Genomic DNA, 21,809 nt, shown 5'->3' with positions numbered 1-21,809 from the left:
GAAAAACGTCCAAAATAGCAGGGTCAGCTTTGGTATTAAAACAAACACAAACTTCCTTCTTTTAAGAGAATCACGGTGCAGGTGGGATTTAATGAAAAACTGCACACTTACAAACAAGCTGACCTTTCAGTCTGATGATTTGCATCACGGTGAAATGAGCCAACTGCAGCAATAAGTGTACTTTTGGAAGTGTTACAACACTTTGCCTATTGATTTGATTCAGAGTTGAGAATCCTGTTTTTCTATTGATGCTTTAGGTCAGTTTGCAGTGACTCAATTAATCAGAATTGATATTAATAGCAGCCATTTCATATAAATAAAGTAACTATTAATATCCTTAAATAGAAAAACAATAATTATAACAGATAATAAAAGAGAGTAGTGATCTGACAAGCCCAGCAGTGTGCACATTCATCAGTCTACCTGCAGGTAGAGGTACTCAAAGGCAGCGGGATCCTGCTGCAGCAGCATCTGAAGGTTTTTGGGCATGAAACAAACACGAAATAAACACCTGTAGTCATGGGCCTCTTTCTTCTGGACCACCTGCAGAAACACGGATGCTTATATTATTTGGAATGCATTTTATACTTTTTTTTTGTTTAAATGTAATTTGTGTGTGTGTGTGCATACCTGCTGTATCCTCTCCTCATCATGTAGCAACAGCAATTTGCTGATGCTGTGCTGCTGCTCCAGCACTAGCGAGAAATGCTCAATGCGGCTCAGAGAAAGCTTTTCCTTCAGTGTCATCACAATGTCCTGATGTGCAAAGAAAATTACACCTTCAGAGATAATATTTTATAACATCAGGGAACACATTTGCTGAGGTGAGCTGAGTTAAGGTGTTAAGGTGTCAGAGTGGTAACAGAAAGTTTCAGAGTAGCTGTCAAATCCAGGAAACAAATGCATGCCTAATACTAATAACTGCTGAGGAAGTGAGTAAATCACTCAGCTGTATCTGGTAAATTCAATTCAACGTTATATGGTTACAGTTTAATGTGGAGCTTGCTGTCAGACTGATTGACATTCAGGAAGAAACGCACTCCTACAGGGTCTAGTTTAAAACTTTGATTTAGTTTTTGTCTCAGGAGGAAATCTGAGATTTTTTTCCTGCTTCACGAGCCTCAGCTTCAACTCTGAAACTCTGCTAGAGCTGCTAGGTGTGTGTCATTATAATGCCACACTCCAGTATCGCTACAGAGTACCTTGACTGTGGTACTGGGCTCAAATTTGAAGGCCTTGGTCTGCCCGTTCTCGAGGTACACCTTCAGTACATTGGGCAGGAAGAGCAGGGAGTTCCCCTGTGAAGAAAATAAAAACAATCTGAATTTAGTTGGTTTCAGGAGTAAAAGTCTGACAGGGAGCAGGGTGGCTCTTTCTGTGTGCAATAATGTGGGAAATCTTAAAGGTGTGTTGCAGTTTCTGGGTCTATGAGTCTGTTAGGGTCCACTTGGGAGCGAATGTCCGTGTGCCTGTTAATTTTTTATGACGGTACAGGGTTGTCCGCAGAGAGACTGTACTACAATGTACCAACGAGGCATGCTTCCTGCAGGCAGACTTCAGAGTATAACAGGATTGACTGCTGATCTGTGGCGCCTACAGCTGTTCATGTCTGAATCTGTAATTCCTGTCTTGCCATCATTGAGCTGTAGTCTGGAAGTTTCTTCTCCATAAAAAAAAAAAAACCTTCTTACACTTATGTGTTTAATTTTATGTTGCATTACTTTTGACTTTAGCTGCTGATCTGTCTGATAATCATCTTTGGGTTTCAGTAGGTATATATTCATGGTGGGAAAGTTACATTAGTGGTACAGCACTATCACAGTCTATCACCAAAATAGTGTACCCTCAGAGACCCATCTTGAACCCCACCAAAAATGCACCACTCAATGCTGTTTCAATAGCATCTAACCCTAACCCTTTTCATCTAACATGCTTGTCTTTTAGGAAGAAACTCTTCAGAAAGTTTTAATTCCAGAACTTTCTTGCTGTGAGAAGACTGCACTGTTCTCTGTACCGCCACATCGCTGGCATCCAAAACAGAATGAAACCTCCAACAATGTTTTATGAGTAAAATATATCAATTTTACAAAAATAAAAGCAAAAAACTCAAGGAACTGCCTTCCGCCAGCTTCACCCGGTCACCCTGATTTCTTCACAGCCTTTGAATTAAGCTCGTCTTGTCTGTCATCCAGTGGGGAAAGTGGGAAAAACGGAGCCTTTTAAAATGTGGGACACATCAAGTGGGAGTCCTGGTCATGAGACAGATTTGCTGAATTTTCCTGACGTATGTTTGTCGCTTGAACACAACCACTGTTATTTTTAAATGCTGGCAATCCAGACTGAGAATACTGAATATGTTTAGCACATTATAACAGACCATAAAGTGAGAGAGCAGTGTTATTTCATCTTCAGCTCTTCTCACAGAGCATTTTTCTTCGCATCATATCCTCTGGCCTGTTTCTGTCTACCCGGCTCGTTCTCCGCGGTGACTCATCTTTCCCGCTACATCCCTCTTCTTTTATGATTTAAGAAAGTGTTTTTCTGTATTGACACTGTGATACAATGCAACATTGATGTCTACATGTTTTGAAGTTGAAACAGAGGGCGTTCAAATTTTAGACAACCCCTCCCTTGCTAGCTTCCCATCCCCCGTTACATATTTTGTCTTCCTTTTAACGATGATAAAAACATCCCGCCCCCTCCCCTCCACCTCTCTTGGTCTCTTTACCATCTCCTTCTACCCTTTTTTTCTCCTTAATCTGATATTTATTGTCCTGTAATCACAGACATTAGGACCGGAGAATGGGGAGGATATTGATCTGTGTTTTCTCTGTGTTTAGTAATGGGCTCTCCGGCCTCAGTGGTTTTCCTCGTTCTGCTAATTTCACATCCGCTTGCAGGGTAGGAACCCTGAACAACCACAGGCAGATTTATAAAGGAACAAAGTGCATCGAGTTTGCAGTAAAGCTGAATCTAATGTTGGTTTTACTGACAAGCACTCATCGTCATAGTGCAAAGGAACATCTAGAAACCATAAATCACGTTTTAAAGCTTGTCTGCGGTTTCCACTATTTTCTTGTTCAGGACAATAAAATTCCAAATGAAAAATTTCTTTGGGTCTTCACAAATATGACACACCACTTCAAGTGGTGCTGTTAGCATTGTATGTTGTGTCGAAAATGTGTTCCTATAGCACAGAATACATGTTTATGATACTTAAGGCATTCTGTAAGTAAAAGAATCTGAGGAAAGATCCTGCTTACAGCCGATTTTAAAGAAAAAAATCTGAACTCTAACCGAGTTATGTGTTCATCATTAGTTACCATGGTGATCGAGCTAAATAAAAAAGAGAGAGCCACCTTTGGGTGACTGAAAACTCATCACAGAGGCCACTAACCATTAATATCCCTTTCTTCAATAGAACTCCGGTCTCTTTGCATAATTTTACTACCTGCCTTTATTAGTTCTTATCTGTGTTTGATTTGCTACAACTGTTCCCAATTAGCCAGTCAGACTTCCTTTTATACCCCTGGTGCAATACTTCCTGTTGCAAGCGTGCCATATTCACACCAGTCGAGCTTTTCCAACTACTGCCTACAGTTTCTTATTGTCCCTGTACTATTCTTTGTTTTCACAGTGAATGACACCTAGGACTGTTTCTGGATTTTGCCTGCCGCTCACTTTAATTGTCTGCTTCGCTGTCTGATCTACTGTTAATGACCCACAGCTGGCTGGATTAAAGCTTTTGATTTTGAACTGTGATACATGGCATCAACTAAACTTCGGTTCTGCAAACTAGTGCAAAAAATCTGAGAAAGTTTCAAAAAATCCTAAAAACCAACATTATGTCTTAAATGTAAGCAGTCAGAAATTTTCATGGTTCAAGCACTTAAAATCTCTTAAAGTACTTTTCTTCTAAATAAATGAGCTTTACATTCAGTCTTATTGAGAGAACGACACAGTGTGTATGACTGAGATCTAAGTACAGCTTTGAATGCCTTTTTTAAAAACACACATTATGATATATTTTTTTAAATGCAGCATTGATGAGAGCCATGTTTACTTGCTGTGTATTAAATCAACCTCCTACATGCCTGCATGTGCACACCACAGACTCTGAACCTGCTCACTAAATGGCATCTCTGTTGTGCTACCCCACATCAAATCAGGAAACCTGTCAGAATAAATTATCCATGAAGTGTCTCAGAACTGAAAAAATAGACTTTGTCTCAAAAGCTTTGAAAAATATATCAGAATACTATGAGCTTTTAGGTCCATTAATCTGGTATTTTAATGTAAATTCTGGTCATGTGTATATCTCGTTATTGACAGTGGAAGGCTGAGTGAAGATTATAAAGATAAAATTATTTTCTATTTTTGGACAATGTATTGGTCAGAGATGCTTATGCAGCACTCTGGTACTGCCTTATATGGATTTATTTTGTGTTGTGCCCGTGGCCTAAGCCCACTTGTATATGCAGTATATTCCAAATGTACATCAGGTTACAGTGAAAATATAAGAAGCACTCTTGAGACTGCAAACCTCCGCCAAGGCCCCACACTCTCTGGGCAGTATTTACTTTTTAGGGAATAGCATTGTATTTTGTATACAAACATTATTTTGGAGTAGATAATGGATAATAGGTATTCATTTGTAGATAGCTGGACATGAATAACTTGAGGTTATTATGTATTATTATACTACAACACTCTGGGCAGCTCATTCTCTTTGTGATGACAATACTTTATTTCTACAAATTTTGAGGCCAACCTGAAAAAAGGGCAGATGTGAAATGTAAAAGTGATATCACAGATAAAAACTGTGGTGTGACATTCAGATGCAGATTATAATGTGATATTTAAAATCCCCATATGTGAGCATGAATACCTAAACGATGCCAATGCAAACAAGTGCAGTAGAATTTTAAGTTTTAAAGACAAAAGACATGAAAGTTTGACCTTATCTGACTTCGAAGGTGAGGCCAAAGGTCAAATGTTACAGTGTTTTTTTAAATGCTGACAATACACATCGCATTTGTAAGAAATCTAGTTTCTAAGTTATAAGGCTTTTTGTCAATATTCACCCAATAAATCATGATGCTGACCTTGAAGACCTTGGTAGATGTAGATCAAATTTTAATGAGTTGTTAACATGACCCCGCTCTACAGCCAAATGAAGTTTTATCAGAATTAACAGTCAACATTTTGACCTCTCTTGTTTACAGACAGATGCTATGAAAACCATAATCTCCTTGATGGAGATAATGAATTAAATACTGAAAGTGTCAACCTGGCCATAAGCAAGACAAACATGTAACGATATATCCTTTGGTTAAAACAGTCAGACCCTCATGTATATAGAGTCATGTTTAAATATTATCTGTGCAGTTTGACTCCATTCAGGAAAATAGGTGACTGAATACAATCAGTGAACTGAGTCGTGTAAAATGTGCTTCAGCAAGTCATAATCAAGACTGTAGTACACTGATGCTTCTCTATATTAAATCAGTCTATAATATTTGCATCCTGAACACAATGCAGAAAGAAATAACACGAAGAATTATTTATAACAGACGTAAATGCAAATAGCTGTCATCAGATTTGATCACCCAGACCGTGTAGAGCTGGTTTAGATGGGGTGTTAATGACTCCTGTGCACTGATGTAAATGTGGAGAGCTGAGCATGATCTATTACCATCACATGACATTTCTATAAAACTTCAAATGTGACATCATCTATCCACAATCACATAAGCTGTCTCAGAGACACAATGATACACTACAGAGGCAGCCAGAGGATTTAAAGTTGGCAGTGCTACGAATAGCTGCATAGTATATTTTCAAACTCACCTGTGTGTGTCCGTTAACATCCACCTCCTCAGCAAAGTGGACTTTCACAGGGTTGGACCTGAGCTTGGCCCTCTTCTCCGGTGTGATAAATGATGACTTTGGGCCCTGTGAGAAATACGAGTCAATAAGCTGTGAAGCAGTTTCTCACAGGATACGTATGTTCTCTTTCTTTCTTACAATCTAATCAGGGCTGAATTTGGTGCAGTGCAGAGATGTATAAATACATGTAAGGACATTAGAAGACACTCTCTGGCTTTTGTTTTTCCAAGCTGTAGTTTAAACAAGCACTTATAACATGGAGTTGAGTTTCATATATAAGACACACACACACATATATATATATATATATATATATATATATATATATATATATATATATATATATATATATATATATATATATATACATATACACTGTTTGCTACTGTTGTTCTTTATAACATGTAACAACACTAATATGTAAAAAATGTCTAAAAGGTTCATGAATGTGATGATTGTAATATTGGTCATCACATCACAGCATCATGATAAATCGGCTGAAGGACTTGTTTGGGATTACTGGTGTTGTTTTAAAATGGTTTATGTCGTATCTATCTCAGAGATCCTTTACTGTCTGTATGAATCATGTGTTGTCTGAAACATCAGTTCTGCCTTCTGGGGTACCTCAAGGATCTGTTTTAGGTCCTATTCTCTTTTTGCTGTATATACTCCCTTAAAGCCAAATTATCAGACGTTACAATAATATTTCTTATCATCTCTATGCTGATGACTTTCAGTTGTACTGTTCTTTCAAAGCTTCTGAGTTTTACAAATTGTCTTGCTTAAATAATTGTCTGTCAGAAATCAAACAATGGTTAATGACAACTTCCTTCAGTTAAATGCAGATAAAACAGAAACTTTGATTATTGCACCTGATCACACGCTCTCAGAAATTAAGCAGAATATCAGTTCTTTAGACCCTTCATTTCAGTCGAGTCTCAGAAACTTGGGTGTTATATTTGACAGTTCAATGTCTCTTGAGAAACACTCTAAACAACTTGTCCTGAACTTTTTTTATCATTTAAGAAACATTTCTAAACTCAGACTACTGGTGTCAAAGGCAGAACTTGAGATGATTATTCATGCTTTTATCTCTTCTCGTTTGGATTATTGTAACGGTCTTTTTACTTGTCTCAACAAATCAGCTCTGGATCGCCTTCAGTCTGTACAGAATGTAGCGGCAAGACTTTTAACTGGTACAAACAAAAGGTCACACATTACTCCAGTTCTGGCTTCTCTTCATTGGTTGCCAGTAAATTTTAGGGTTCATTTTAAAATTTTAGTTGTAACTTTTAGAGCTCTGCACGGTGAAGCTTCCCAGTATATCTCTGACCTGTTGAAACCTCATGCTTCATCCCGAGCACTTAGGTGTTCAGGTCAGAGGCTACTGGTGGTCCCACGTACTAGGTTTAAAACACGTGGGGATCTACTGACTCCTTTAAAAAGCAGCTGAAGACATTTTTATACAAACAGGCTTTTAATTAATTTTAACTTGTATGTCTGATCTTATTGTGAAGCACTTTGTAATTTTTATCTGTGAAATGTGCTATATAAATAAATTTTACTTACTTACTTACACATAAGTTATCATATGCCTCCTATAAAAACTGCATGGAAGATGTTTGCTAATTTAGCTTTCACCACAGTTTATAAACCAGTATGGCTCTGGTGTCTTTATTTACAGTGGTGCAGAATCAAACAAATATCTGCATATGAATAAGCAAACTTTGCATGTACAGGAAATTTAGTATCTTTTTAGTATCAGAAGCTGGTTTTCATTTGAAGTCTTGCATTCTAAGTTATCTTGACCAGTAATGTTTGAGGAAGCTTTATGCATGGATTTAAAAAGCTAATGTGCAGAGGGGAGAATAAATTTTCCAAAATTAACCATCAACTTACATCTGGCAAGGATTTCTTGTTTGTTTGTTTTTTTGTTGGACCTTTTTTTTAAAAAGAAAAATGCATTCATAAACAGTGAACGATGCATGGGTCATGGCTCTTGAAACAGATAATCATATCGCAGCGATAATGAAAAATCTGTTTCAAATCAGCAAGCTAGTAAACAGATTCCCCACAATGAGTGATGTCTTCATCCTAAACTGCTACGACTTAACTACGAGTGATGGTCTTTAACTACAAATCTAAACAAACTAATGCATGACTCCAAAGAATGTGGACTCAAGTAAGAATATTGGTTTTGGCAATGACCTCCAAAATGCAGGGTTGTCCATTACAAATACATGGTGCTAATGCAATATATTATGGATTTGTGTTTAACATTTAAAAATGCTGCTCGTAAAAAATTCTCAAGCTCTTTGAGTGAATCTTGTGCTCATCGAATCATATACTGTATACAGTAGATGTTAAAACTGGAATATCCATACAAGTGGAAGCCTTTATATACAATTATTTTATCATAAATTTATACTGCAATATGAATCATGCTGTGTGGTAACAAAGATAAACACATTGTTGCCTTCATTGCTGCACAACAAGTGACAGTTGGCAGATTAAAGCTCTTAAAGAAACTGCCAAGCAATTCTCTTATCTCACTGTCTAATTATAACAGAAAAGTCTCTTTTTATCGTGGTTCAAACTCTTGATTTGACAGAGACGAATATTTTCTAAGAAATGCTGCTAATTCCTTAGAGTTCAGTAATTATTTCTTGGGGGAGCTGTGAGCTATGAAACACACAGTAGAGGCGCTTCCATCACCAAAGTGCTGATGCAGCCATTTATTTACTGATCTATTTCACCTCAGTGCAAACACATACGTCAACTTCACCAATACAGGCTGAGGTCCACAACGTGTGCCCGCGCACACGCACAGTTTGACTGATGAAAGATGTGTGTGCAGAAGAAGAGCTGCCAGTTTGAATGTGTGTACTATGGTGTCACAGTTAATGGGGATATAGCGGTGAGACCCTGAGGACAGGACTGTTGTAAGCAAGGATGCCTGATCCCGAGGTATCTGAATAAGTTTGCTGACAGGCTTCCATACATAAAAACACTGTATATGGACAGTATGTATTCACGTGTGCACACAGTAGACACATTGTGCGAGTGCGCTTTTACTACCTAATGAAAACAGGAAACAAGAAATACATTAAGTTCATCTAAAGTGCTGCTGGAAGAGGACCAGCCATTATCCACTTAACTGTAAGTCTGTTTGTGCTGTGTATGTCTTTGAAGTGTGTTTCTCTTTGATAGATAGGGCAGACTCACCAGCATTGTTCTGAGTACCGTCATAGTCAACGTATCTGGGCACTCCCTGAAAAAAAAAAAAGTACAGAAAGGGAGGGTGTTAAGATGACACATGGTATGCATTGCTTAATTTTAAATAACTGCAGAGTATGTACCAATCATCAGGCATATGCATGTGTGTTTGTGAATGCAGCTGTCTGTGCAGACCTGATTATCTCAGTAGCTTGCTCTGGGGTCAGGTCATCGACAGAGACGTTATTGATCTTCACAAGCTGGTCGCCAGGGACGAGCCGACCATCTGCAGGCCCACCTGCACACACAAAATGTCCTTGTGTTGTCGTGCCCGAGGGTGTTCAATCAGCCTGCGCTCATACTGCAACTGGTGCTGCTGACAGGCTGTAGCTTGTATTCTAGTGATTTCCTTTCATCTCACTCAGTGCATAATTTTTCATACAGCTCTCCAAATCTAACTGTGGGACGACCAATCATTGTGCTTCCAATTTTGGGCACATATAACAACTGTGCTATCTCCACCTCATTTACTGTACTTCTCAGTACCGACATAATATTTTATTTATCATCTCTATAATCCAAAAACGATTGGCTGCTGTCGGCGCTACTGACGACATCTGTTATCTTTGTCCTTTCGGTGAATGAACATGTAAATGTGTTTCAGTGGCGATCAAAAGCTATAATTAGAAGCACAGATTATATTCAACTACTACACATTATTGCTGCTGCTGTGCCTTTGAACTCTGCATGTTAAACTATGCTCTGGTTGAACTGGTACAAGATGTGAAAGAAACTGTATTTTTGTGTTGCATACAGTTAGCTGATAAATTACTACATTTTACAACATCACACTTTTCACCATAGACTGCATATAATAGCTACTTCAGTTAGAGCTGTGCTACTTTAAGCTCAGTGTTTTCCCCACGGCAGATTTGGTGTTTTAAAGTCAGGCGTGACAAGCAAAGGGTGGATGTGAATGAGAAACCAAAAGATGCTGCACTCTCATAGGGTAGTGACTTGTCAATCACATCCCACAGCATGTCTTGCTTTATCATCGCTTTTAACTCTAACGGGAACAGCACGCACATTACATCATATTCCATAAAACTAGACACTAGCAAACAAGATTTAAAAAATCATTTGAAATTTGTTTACTGTGTTTACAAATTATGGGAGTCAAGCCGTTTTCAGAAGCTCCGTCTGTGATTTCGGCTAAAAAATAAAACTGCAATCGATCTGACTTGCTAACAGGAAAGCAAAAGAACTGAGCCTCAGATCACAAATAGCATACGTGAATCTATTCTGAGGGACATCCATCATCTCTGTTACTTATTAATAAACCATATCATCCACCAACATGTGTTTATTCTGTACATCAGGTAACCATATAATTCAGAGAAAGCATTGAATACTAGTATGTTATCACAATTAAATAACTAAAATAAACATAGACAGATGTTGGGCGATATTGATGGGCCTGAAAAAGCCTATCGAATAATGGATTCATATTTCACAGTCAAGATGCTGCAACACGTGCTGCAGACAGACGGACAGGGAGAACGAATTGAGCCAAGACTCGGTGGGGCCACTGGAGACATGAGCAACAGCATCTTTATGCGTGTGTGTGTGTGTGTGTGTGTGTGTGTGTGTGTGTGTCTGACAGGCAGAAACAGATGGTGACCAAGAGGACAAGAGAAAGAAGGTAATCTGACCCTGGACCTCAGGGGGATTCAGACCCATGCGCTTTTCTAGGAGAAATAAATGTAGGATATAATACAGATATGCTTTTAATAGCAATAACTGTTGTTTAGTTACATTTCAGTGATTCTTTTCAGAGTCTGTATGTTACAGTATTTGATATCCCATCTTTGTACTTTAGGATGCATAAAGAAACCATATAGTTTTATTTCTTGAAATTTTGAAGTCATCAGGCTGCTGACCACATGATGATAACTTTTCTACCATTTCAGATCTGTGACAATGTTGGGTCACAGAATAACACTTCAGACACACAAGCCTGGAGAAACTACTAAAAACCTCTGTGTAATGGTTTTTGTTGCCATTCACAGAGCATCTGTGAATATTTCACCATTTCTTCTGTAGGTGCAGGATGGCGCCATTATCTGTCCAACGCTATCAAAAATGGTATATCCAGTATTTTCCTGGGTATCAGTATTGAGTATGAAACTCTATAGCTGTGTCCCAAAACATAGGCTGCATCCTCCGGAGGCTGCATTTGAAGGCCGATTACGTCACAGCCAGCCGACGAAGGCTGTCCCAATTCGTCGAGTCCTTCAAAAGCGGCCGACAAATGCGTCGTTCATTTCCCCGATTTTGAAGGATGGGTCGGGTGTATCCTTCGTGGCCCACCATATCCCAGAAACTTTTAACATATTTTCAGGCGAGAAAGTAGCTGTGTAAACTTCAAATATCTGCTTGGTTTATCAAGACATTGCATATATGCAAAAGTGCGCCGACGTTTTTGGAGACGTCTGTTACCCACCCGCTCAACAGCTAGCCGGGGGGTTCAATGGTCACTTGAGCCGGTGAGAGCTGCGGATTCATTGTTTCATCCAGTTTCATTGTTTTCGGACCCCCGCTGTCTTTCGCTACTGAGGTTAAACATGATACATAAGTCACTCGGATAACTTAAAAATGTAATTGTTTGGCTTTTTTCAGTGTTTTATTTGTTCCGGAGTCAATCGGTTTGGCTGAGAAAAAGTTATTAGATTATTAGATTAAATAAAACTTTATTAATCCATCAGGTGGGTTCCTCTGGGATTTTCACACAGCTGAATACAAGTCAAACAGAAAACTGATTAAACAGAAGTGTGAGACGGTCGAGAATTTATGGCAGTGTCCTGTTATATTTTAGATAGCAAGGAGCAGATGGCCGAGTTTATTAAACTCCACTGACACAGTGGTGACGCAAATCTGAAGGCTAGACCGTCCCATTTCACAGCCTCGCACTTCTGGCCTTCTTGGTCTTCGAAGGACCCGGCCCACGTAGACCGTGAAGGCCGAGTCCTCCGAAGGATGCAGCCGACGTTTTGGGACACAGCTTATGTTATGACAACCCTGTTTGTTCTCTTCAAGAACATGGCAGCACAATTTGCAATGTTGCAGCTGAACAAACAACAGACTTATGTCTTGTTTGACAGAGTCCAAATACGCTTGGCTGTAATTCACAGTGACAAGTTTGCTAAAAAACAAACAGTTAATCAGCACAAACACTTTACACCAACAGCCAGCACGGTGGTGGAGGGGTGACGATTTGGGCTTGTTTTGCAGTCACAGGATCTGAGCATTTTGAGGTCACTAAGTTAATCATGAACTCCTTTGAATAACAAAGTATTCTAGAGTCAAATATGAGGCCATCCGTCCGACAGCTAAAGCTCAGACAAAAGTGGGTCATCCAACAGGCCAATGATCCAAAGCACAAAAGCAAGTCTACAAGAGAATGGCTGAAAAAGAAGAAAGGTGTTCCAATAGCCCATTGATTGAAAAAAATGCAATACAGTGAAAATAAAGTTACAACCTAATGGCGCAAATTGAGAAAAACAAAACATGGTTGAGCCACTCTGATGTGGTGGGATCTTAAGAGAGCTGCAAATCTCAATTAATTTAAGAAATATTTTAAAGAGTGGACTAACTCCTCCACAATGATCTGAGAGACTGATAAAGTCATACAGACAACAACTACTTAAAAAGATTCCTGCTAATAGTGGTTCTACACGCTACTGAATCATGGAGTGTACTCGGTACTTCACAAAATTGTATAGATTCCATGATAAATCTCTTTCACAAATACTTCTTTTTTTAAAAATATGCAAAACAATTTTGAATGGTGTCATCAAACCGAAATCAAATCTGTTGTGCTGTTGAAATTAAAATTTTTTCATCCAGTTATATATTTATAATTTTCCTTTTTATTTTTTGTGATTAATAGTGTGGCGTAAAAAAATTCTGTATAGATTTATTAAACGTCAGACTTCTAAAAAGGAACTGATTAAAGGAGAGATTTCACCTCTGCTTTAGAAGTGATTTATAGCAGGCTATTGCCAGAGGGAAAAAACGAGGTTCTGACTGAGGAAGCCTTTTGTGCAGCATGTGCTGGCAAATCCTTACATCTCTGTAAATTAATTTAGTTAAGAGGACTGATTTAAGGTTTCCAACCACACCCCCCAGCTGCATACACATTCCACCTCTTTGAAACCCGAACCATACTTCTAATCTTAGTCATATCCGTCTATTGCATATCAGGCATTTGCCTGGAAGTGATTCTTGGAGACAGTGCATCGTCCGAATGTATGTGCTCCCTGAGAGCCTCAATCGAGGGCTAAAAACGCCATCTTCCTTGAATCCTTCCAAATGTGTTTTGGAACACACACACACAAACACATAAGCACCACAGTTCATTTCCTCTGTTAATATAATTTTGTGTGCATGTATGCAGTATCTGCAGCCTTGGAGGCTTCACTTTTGTCAGTTTGTGTTGCACAGTACACTGGCCAGAGGCCTGCAGGGGTCTGGCACAGCTCCACGCCTTCATTTGCTGAGGAGATTTACTTTATGCAAAATAAGGGCATGGTTCTAGAGACAACAGGGAGAATGAGCCAAACAATATTCTGTTCCTGAGTGAACTGTATATACAGTATTTTACCTCCTAACAATCACAGCCTCGTTGTCAGTAAAGCTTTTAGCTGAGTAAACATATCAGTCCTAAACATATTAGTAATAGCAGCTTATACAAGCATAAAGTAGAATAAAACCAGAGGTGCATTAAATGATGATTCTGTAGGTTTACATACCAAAATTCTTTAATTTATGCTGTGGCTGTGGAATTACTTGTTCTTTGCTACTCTCCACTCATGAGGTGTACAGTGGCTAACGCTGTCGTAAGTTTTCACCTACAGAAAGAATAATAAAGGTGTGATTTTAGGTGGGAGACATTGACAAAGTACTAGAGCTCTGCAGACTGTGGCAATAGAAATTGACTCTTGGCAGGTAGGATGAAGTCTCTGTGGGAGAAGAAGCCTAAGCTGGTGAAGAGGTTCCTATAGCAGGGCTCAGGTGAACATGCAGTGTCAGCTTTAAAACAAAAGGCCCTGATTCAAACTAATAATGCACTCCTTCTACTCCCAAGGTAGTGAAAAGTGCTGCAGTAGATTTAGGGACAAGAGGGCTACAGATCACCGCATAGAATAGCTATTTATAAACACAACAAGGTTTAGTATAGAGACCCATTTGATTTAAAGTTCAGAAATCTGTGTCACGGCTATTTCCTTAGAACGGTGCTGTTGCAAACGTTACCTGAGGTGACCTCCTCCACCAGAATCGGGTTCTGGGAGGAAAGCGTGAGGCCATGAGAGTTGAGGTTTGGGTCGCGCTGGATCTGAATATTGAAGCGGAAGGGATAATTCCTCTGGTCAGAGCTACTGGACTCTGCTGTCTTCCCTTCTGCTGCAGCCCGATCCCTGGAGGAGTAATTCAGGAGTGACATCTTACTGCAGTATCTGTATTTCTCACAGAGCAGTACTACTGTGAACAGCCTTATATTTATGGGGATAACAAAAACAAGGAAATAATTGTGAAAAGCCACAAATTAAAGCATTAATTTATTTGTTACTGGATGAGAGAACCTGTTTTAGAAGGTTTTACAAATATGGGCTTCCTTTGATGATGACTGTAGACAGGTGCATCTCAAGGCAAAATATATCAAAGATAGTAAAAATGGTAAAATAATGGATTTATACAAAAAACAAAAAAAAGACATAATACCTGCTCAGAGAGTGAGATCTGCTGCCCAAGTCTCTGGACCGTCTCAGCCATCGTCCCACTACCTGCTCTACTCGGCTGGTCCTGCGAGACGGGGAGCGGCTCCTGTCCTGCACCTCCATTTACCTGGCAGGGGTTGTAGATCAAAGGAGCCATTTGTGTCGTAGATTTAGTTAAATGGCTCCACATTAAACAAATATGCAATGTACAATGTAAATGTTTCATAAAAGAATCTAAACAGGAGGCTGGAGAGCTTCCTGGTTGTTTTCCCTCTAGGTGAACGTGACAAACAAGCCTAAGACCACAAGCACCGTTCACAAAAGTGTGCAAACACAAGAGGCAATACCTGGCAAAGCTGCAGCACATGTTTGACTAGAATGAAATGTAAGAGTGTAAGCCCTTAATCACTCTCATGACAGGAGAGACAATCCCTCTTCAGCCAGAGCTCCAGGGAGCTGGTCAGAGTTACAGTTTTCAGCTTTTGTTGCTTCGTGTTAAAGAAAGCCCAGCTGCAACACTAAGACTACACTCCAGATGCAAACAATCCTGCACATGGCATTTGTGTGCTTATGCGTAAATCTGTGCTGTGATATGATGATGTTAGGGGTACAAATCAGACTCTATTACATTAGTGTATGCAGAATACAAATTCAATGAAAACACCCTGCAAAAAAATAAAGGAAGAACAGTAAGTGGAGACACAGTACCCACACGCACACAAGCACACACACACACTGGGTATTAGATATTTAATATTTCAACTGAGGCCAGCAATGATGTTACTTGTTGCATCATGCTACTTAAAAGGCTCTTAGCCCAAATTATGAACCAATCACTTACTGCATGGTGCCTCAATAAACATCAATATTGGTAGTTTATCATTCCAATAACAATGGTGTTTCCCTTAAATGTGTCCCTGTTGTGTTGCTGTGAGACAGGTGGTACTTATAAATGATTGTTGGTTGGTGAGAGAGATGTAATGGACATGGGACACCTCTGGCGTCTGCGGGGCTCGGTCAGACTAATGCACGGGCCTATGATGCAATACTAAGTTAATGGGCCTCTGTGGAGCCATACAGTATTTGAGGTAATACAATATCAGCTTACATGCACGTGTGAGCTCATTAAGACCTACAGACTTGGGGAAATCTCCACAATTTTGGACATTCTAGCTTTTGTTTTGTGTGAAAACCCGTGCGAAAGTTGAGTCAGTTCTAAGAAGAATGTTAAGCAGGCTGAAAAAAAAAAGAGTAAGAAAGGCATTTTTCTTCCTGACAATTCCCTCTGCAACATGTCAGCAAAGAAAAGCAGCATGACATCACTTTGCTGACACAGAATATCAAGTTCTGCTGCTGATGCCTCGTAACAGTTGAATGAAAGTTAAAATACACGTCTCCTCAAAACAGGGGTTCTGGATTGTCTCCCTAATGGCTGCACCTTACAAAAGTGGTCACAAAACATTTACTCATGCTGCAGCCAGTCAATTTTGGTGTTCGTAAAGCAGATCTCCACCATATGCATCTCTTACATGCCGCTATAAAATCCAGTGCAGGCAGATGATAGTAGCAAAAGGAAATGTTGCATTCAGTGAAGCAACGGGGTGAGAAAAACAAGATCAGTCATCAGTAACTGTAGTGTTGACAGCAATTAAGTCAGGCACATCATGAACAGGAGGAGCTGAGGTAAAGGTGGGTTACAAAGTGGTCTGAAGAGGAGGCGAGCTACACAACTTAAATAGCTCAAACTACATGAGATTTGTAGTGGATGTGTAGGAAATATCATCTGAAACATTACAGATTACAGATCTGCTTTTATCGTGTAAATGGATCATGTGCCTACATAAAATAACAGTTCCATAGGTTGGGCTCCACTGATACAATTAAATGTAACACATTTGATTAAATTAATTAAATGTAACACACTTAATTGTGTGATGAAAGGTGTATCCATTGTCTTTTAAGAAAAGTAACAGGTTTTCAAAAAGCCTAAATGTAGCACCTGAAGATGCTAGGCAGAGCTTTGCAGATGCACATCTACATGCTGTAGCTGTTAGCTGTCACCCAGTGGCAGTGTTGATACTGTGTGGAATGTGGACCAGTATATTTGTGCTACATGTGCTCATGTTTGTGCCATTGTTGGTCCTTTGTTAGCCCCTGCTACAGAAAAGACAACAGTCACCATATTTGAAGAACTTCTTGCTGATAGAGTGCCATTTCATGGCTCTTCTTCTGTGGTTCCCTTTTGTTTCAATTTTCAACCAATCAGGATTCTACCTATGCACAACGCTCTGTTGGCTTTTTGGAGGAGTGCACACAAGTGAGTCTCCACTACCTCTGCACTGGCCGAATTCCCACAATCCCTCTCTCTGCACAACCAAAGAGCTATGCAAATGGAAACCAACATGGGACCATAAATCTGGCTTCCCTCACTCCCTAACCACACACACACACACACACACACACACACACACACACACACACACACACACACACACACACACACACAACCTTCCTCCCAGATGACTGAAGCAGTCAGACAAAGACCTGGGCATTAGCTGATACCTTATACCCCCTTCACATCCTTACGGGCTAAACCTACTGACTATGACTGGGAAAGAGATTCTCTGACAGTAAGCATTCATGGAGAATCACCTTACTTACTATGAATGATACAGGGGTGAATGAAAAAGTGAACAAATGAATGAATGACTGATTTATTTTGGAAATGTATTAATGATAATGATTTCATATAGAATCAATGAGTAACTGGACAGGTTGATGAATGGATAAGGAGATGCTCTGAATGGAACAATGACGTAAAGCACAGTTAGCCCTGTGACAAGGTGATGAGCAGAAGGATGGATGAATTAATGAATAAAGTTTGGACTCAGAGATGTAATCAATGAGTGAATAATCTCACAAGGCCTTCCCAGTGAGCAGCTGCAGGAAGGAATTTCCCCCAGATGGGCGTAATGATGGACATAGAGGAAACAAAAGATTAGAGAGGAGAGGAGACGGGAGGAAATGTGTGACAAGTACAGGAAGCTAAATGAAAGGGCAGAAGACAGGCAAGTGTGATAGAAGGTGAGACAGGAGGCGGGCTTAGTGATGAAAGTGGTGAGTGACATAAGCAGACAGCAGTGGCTCCTGGGGGATCTTGACTCATAAGTACATTATCCATCCATCTGTCTGTGAATAACTCTCTCCTCCTCTTGTTCCCTCTGTTCTCATCCTATCGGCACCTCACTTCTCGCTATTCCATATCACACTCTACCGATTTGCTTCATCTGCAGTATCTCACTTCTCAGGTTGCACAGACCCAAAACAGAAGTGTACTCAGCTTTGCTAGGGACTGACTAACCCAAGAACCGCAGCAGCACGAAGATCACACAAGTTAAATGGTTACATAAGAAAAGGTACAGACCCCGAGACACTGAAGTAATGGATTTACAGAGCAGTGACTTACTTCTAAAAGTAGATTAATCAGGGATGGATCGTAGCCAAATGTCTGTGCATTTTAAAATACAAACACTGGGACAAAGCATTCATCTACATCCAATCCCCTCTAATCCCATAAACATGGTTTCCTTCCTAAGTAGCTTTGATTGAGTATACTGATGAAGTACAAGCCCAGGGAATTAAATTCACTACAGTAAAACATAGGAAAAAATCTATTTTCCAATGGACATATTCAAGGCAGAAATCAAGGCAGCAAAGGAAACTGAGACTGTACTTTCCTCTCTCATCAATGATACAACATGTCAAATATCTCTTTCATAAATATTCTAGCTCCATTGTTAGTGTTTCAAAGCTCTAACTCCTGGTTTATCGTAATGAAAAGTTAAGAAAATAGGAATTTTATCCATTTTCAGTCGTGTGATTTGTATAGGATGGACTGTTATTGGAATATTTCAGGCTGAATTGTGAAACTACACCTCTAGATTGTTGTTCTTTAGATCTAGTTTGTTTTGCTCTACTTTACTACACAATACAGTAAACTATGTGAATTTATCATGTGCTCATCTTGGGAAATCAAATGCGTATGGTAATGTGAAAGAATGCACGGGACACTGGCATCTTGATACATCACAATTGTGCAGCAAACAGGAACAGAGTCGGAGGCTCTTGGTGTCGTAGTGGTACAAGTCACATGTCTGTCAGCTCGGGTTGTATCCTGTTTGGGAACTCTGTGTTTTGCACTTTTTACTTCTGCTTTCACTTGGTGGCACATTAAATCTATGATAATCTTATTAACATTGAGCTAAAAGATCAGCCCTGCACTTCAAAAAATTAGGCTTACCCAGTATATTTAAACACAATGAGGAGTGATCTTTTACAAGTTTCCATATGTGATGAGTTTTAAGGAGACTTCACTATACGTCAGTGTGATATTTGCTGCAGGTTGCTTATTTATTTTTATGACATGGTCACAAAGAGTCAACAAAGAAATAGATTAGCATGAGGATTATTAATATGCAAGTGCATATAACAAGGTAAGCTTGAAAACATTTAATGGCCAGCACAGTCTCCAGACTTAAATCCAATCAAGCTGGTTTGGAATAAACTGGACAGAAGAATTAAATCAAAGCAATCTACAAGTGCTGCACATTTATGGGGACTTCTGCAACAGATATGGGAAGAGCTTTCTAAAGAATATTTGATTTCTGTTGTAGAAAGAATGGCACGGGTGTTCAGCTGTTATATCTGCCAAAGGTGGCTACTTTGATGAGCCAACAGTTTAGAATACATTTTGGTCCATATATTCATTCTATGATTTCTTTTTCAACTCCAATTGCTTATTTGTACCATGCTTTCATTTCAGAGTGCAGTGAGAGATTAAACTGTATGATTTTCAATCAAATCTGGAAAAACTGGGGTGTTCTAAAACTTTTGACCAGTAGTGTAGTTGGAATCAGCCAGATACAATGAGCTCTACTTTACAGTAAAATATAAACATATATGTTTATATCATATATTTGTGTCCATCTATCCCATTTTTATTCCTGTCTGTCCATCACATGTTGCATTGTGAGGTTATTTGTACCTGAATCACTGTGCCTAATGATAGCCAGTAATAATGCTAAGATAATGGACCATGATCTAAAATTTGATAGTGTTAAAAAGTATAATTCCACCTCTCATCTAGTGACTTTATCTTTGATAGACTTTGCTGTTTTTGTTTTGATTCACGTAATAGCCTCTACTTAGGAAACATCATCTTAATACAAAAACCAGGAAGTACAACCAGAATCTGTGTTGGGTTTTTTGCATTACCAAAGCAATACTTTTAGATGATCCAGATAATGGAGAGTGTTGAGAAACCACAAAGACATTTTTGTCCATGATTTTAAGACTGGCCTTAGGAGATTTACAGGTAACAGGTGCTTAAGATGCAAAAGCGACTCTCAGAACCTGCTTTAACATGTTGTTTCATTCCCATCATCTTTTATGAATGGAACTTATGCACACAGTCAGGAACTGACCTTAGGACAATGAATAAAAAATGTTTTTACATTAATAAATAATGTATGTACAATGTAAATTTAAACAGAGTTTGGAATTTGAGCTGAAAAGACACTGTATAATTTTGTGGTTTGTCCACAACACAACAAATACTTCTACTGTACTGACAGCAACAGCATGCACTGCCAAGTATTAGCACTACCCAGTGACCTGCATGTCGTTTCTGGCAGAGTTCCAACGCAGGGCCAATCTGGCAACCCTGCTGCTGGGACAGGTGTTATGAGGTACTCGTCGTACAAAAAAATAACTTCAGGTCTACCGAATCACCTCTAAACTTGCCCACAATTAATTACATTATATTTATGACATCAATGTGAGTAAGCATGATAAACAAAATAACCAGGAACTAAGATGTGCTGTCCATGTAACTCTGTTCCTCCCTCCTTTTCACCCATGAATGTCTTGCAGCCATCCAACTACTGACCATGTCATCACTCAATCATGTGTCCCCTTCCATCTCGTTCTATTAGATTATTGCTCATGTGGGAGGAATCAGATTTCTCACATCTGTTTCTTGCTTTCTCTGTGTCTCAACGATACTGAAAAATGGAGCTGAAAGAAGAAACCAGAAAATTGTCTATTACACCTGATACAATTGCTTTGTTATGTTATTTTTGATAAGTACCATCCAGTTCAGTACAATTTTTAATTCATTTTGTGATACAATGATGCTCATCAGTGTGCTTACACACACACACACACACACACACACACACACACACACACTAGCAACAGCTCAAAGTGGAGCTTATTTTCTAATCCAATGCTAAAATGTGTATGTATTTATAGAACATTATTTAGATTAACACTGCATGATGGTGTCATTTTCCTGTTGAATGACGTTTTTGCCTTTGTTATTTTGTCCGTTTCCACAGAGTTAGAAGAGCTCAAAAGCGATCCATAGGGTGTGGTCAAATTTGATGTCACATTAGAGTAAAATATGCATTTTTAATGCATTTTTTCAATGACATGGAGGCTTCATCTTGTGTAATATGTACTTTAGTTCTGATAAAAGATGCGATTCAGAAACATTTACCTTTTGCACACGATATCACTTTTGTCAAATGTTTGACTGTGCAGTAATCTGACTCTTGCTTCCACTGGAAATTGGTTAGTGGGCTTTCATCCAGACAAAAAAGGTTAAAAAAAGGTTGGCTCTGTGCCGTTGTTATTGATCAGGATCATTAGTGGCATTTTTTTTTATATCTGTCTGAAGAAAACCTTTGCGGTTAAATTTAGTTGAAAAGTCAAGTCATTTTTTAATGCCGTATGACTCCCTGAATGCATTTATGCCACAAAATGTCTACAGTTTGGTGTAGTAAAATGTGAGTTAAACATGGCCCTACAACAGACTTACCACTTGTTGAGTCCTGCCTCCTGCCATAAGACCATGAGCTAGCCGGT

The 21,809-nt window shown here is 39.2% G+C and overlaps 1 protein-coding gene across 1 annotated transcript in view; it reads right to left on the bottom strand.

Moving 5' to 3' along the window:
• The window catches only part of frmpd1a (FERM and PDZ domain containing 1a), a 51,421-nt gene that overhangs the window by 11,109 nt on the left and 18,503 nt on the right, over positions 1-21,809 (bottom strand). The window contains exons 3-10 of the mRNA XM_085460341.1: positions 14,887-15,009; positions 14,419-14,582; positions 9,301-9,403; positions 9,115-9,160; positions 5,851-5,955; positions 1,203-1,298; positions 631-756; positions 424-543 (exon numbers count right to left, since the gene is read on the bottom strand). Coding sequence (XP_085316467.1) covers positions 424-543; positions 631-756; positions 1,203-1,298; positions 5,851-5,955; positions 9,115-9,160; positions 9,301-9,403; positions 14,419-14,582; positions 14,887-15,005 — 879 coding nt within the window. The 5' untranslated portion in view covers positions 15,006-15,009. The remainder of the gene's footprint in view (positions 1-423; positions 544-630; positions 757-1,202; positions 1,299-5,850; positions 5,956-9,114; positions 9,161-9,300; positions 9,404-14,418; positions 14,583-14,886; positions 15,010-21,809) is intronic.

The sequence above is a fragment of the Copadichromis virginalis genome, linkage group LG6 (genome assembly GCF_057382275.1).
Source record: "Copadichromis virginalis isolate Kocher_CV1m ecotype Utaka linkage group LG6, C_Virginalis_male_GT1.1, whole genome shotgun sequence".
NCBI lineage: Eukaryota > Metazoa > Chordata > Actinopteri > Cichliformes > Cichlidae > Copadichromis > Copadichromis virginalis.
Note: the sequence above shows the minus strand (reverse complement) of the source record. Positions and strands in the feature narration are given on the sequence as shown.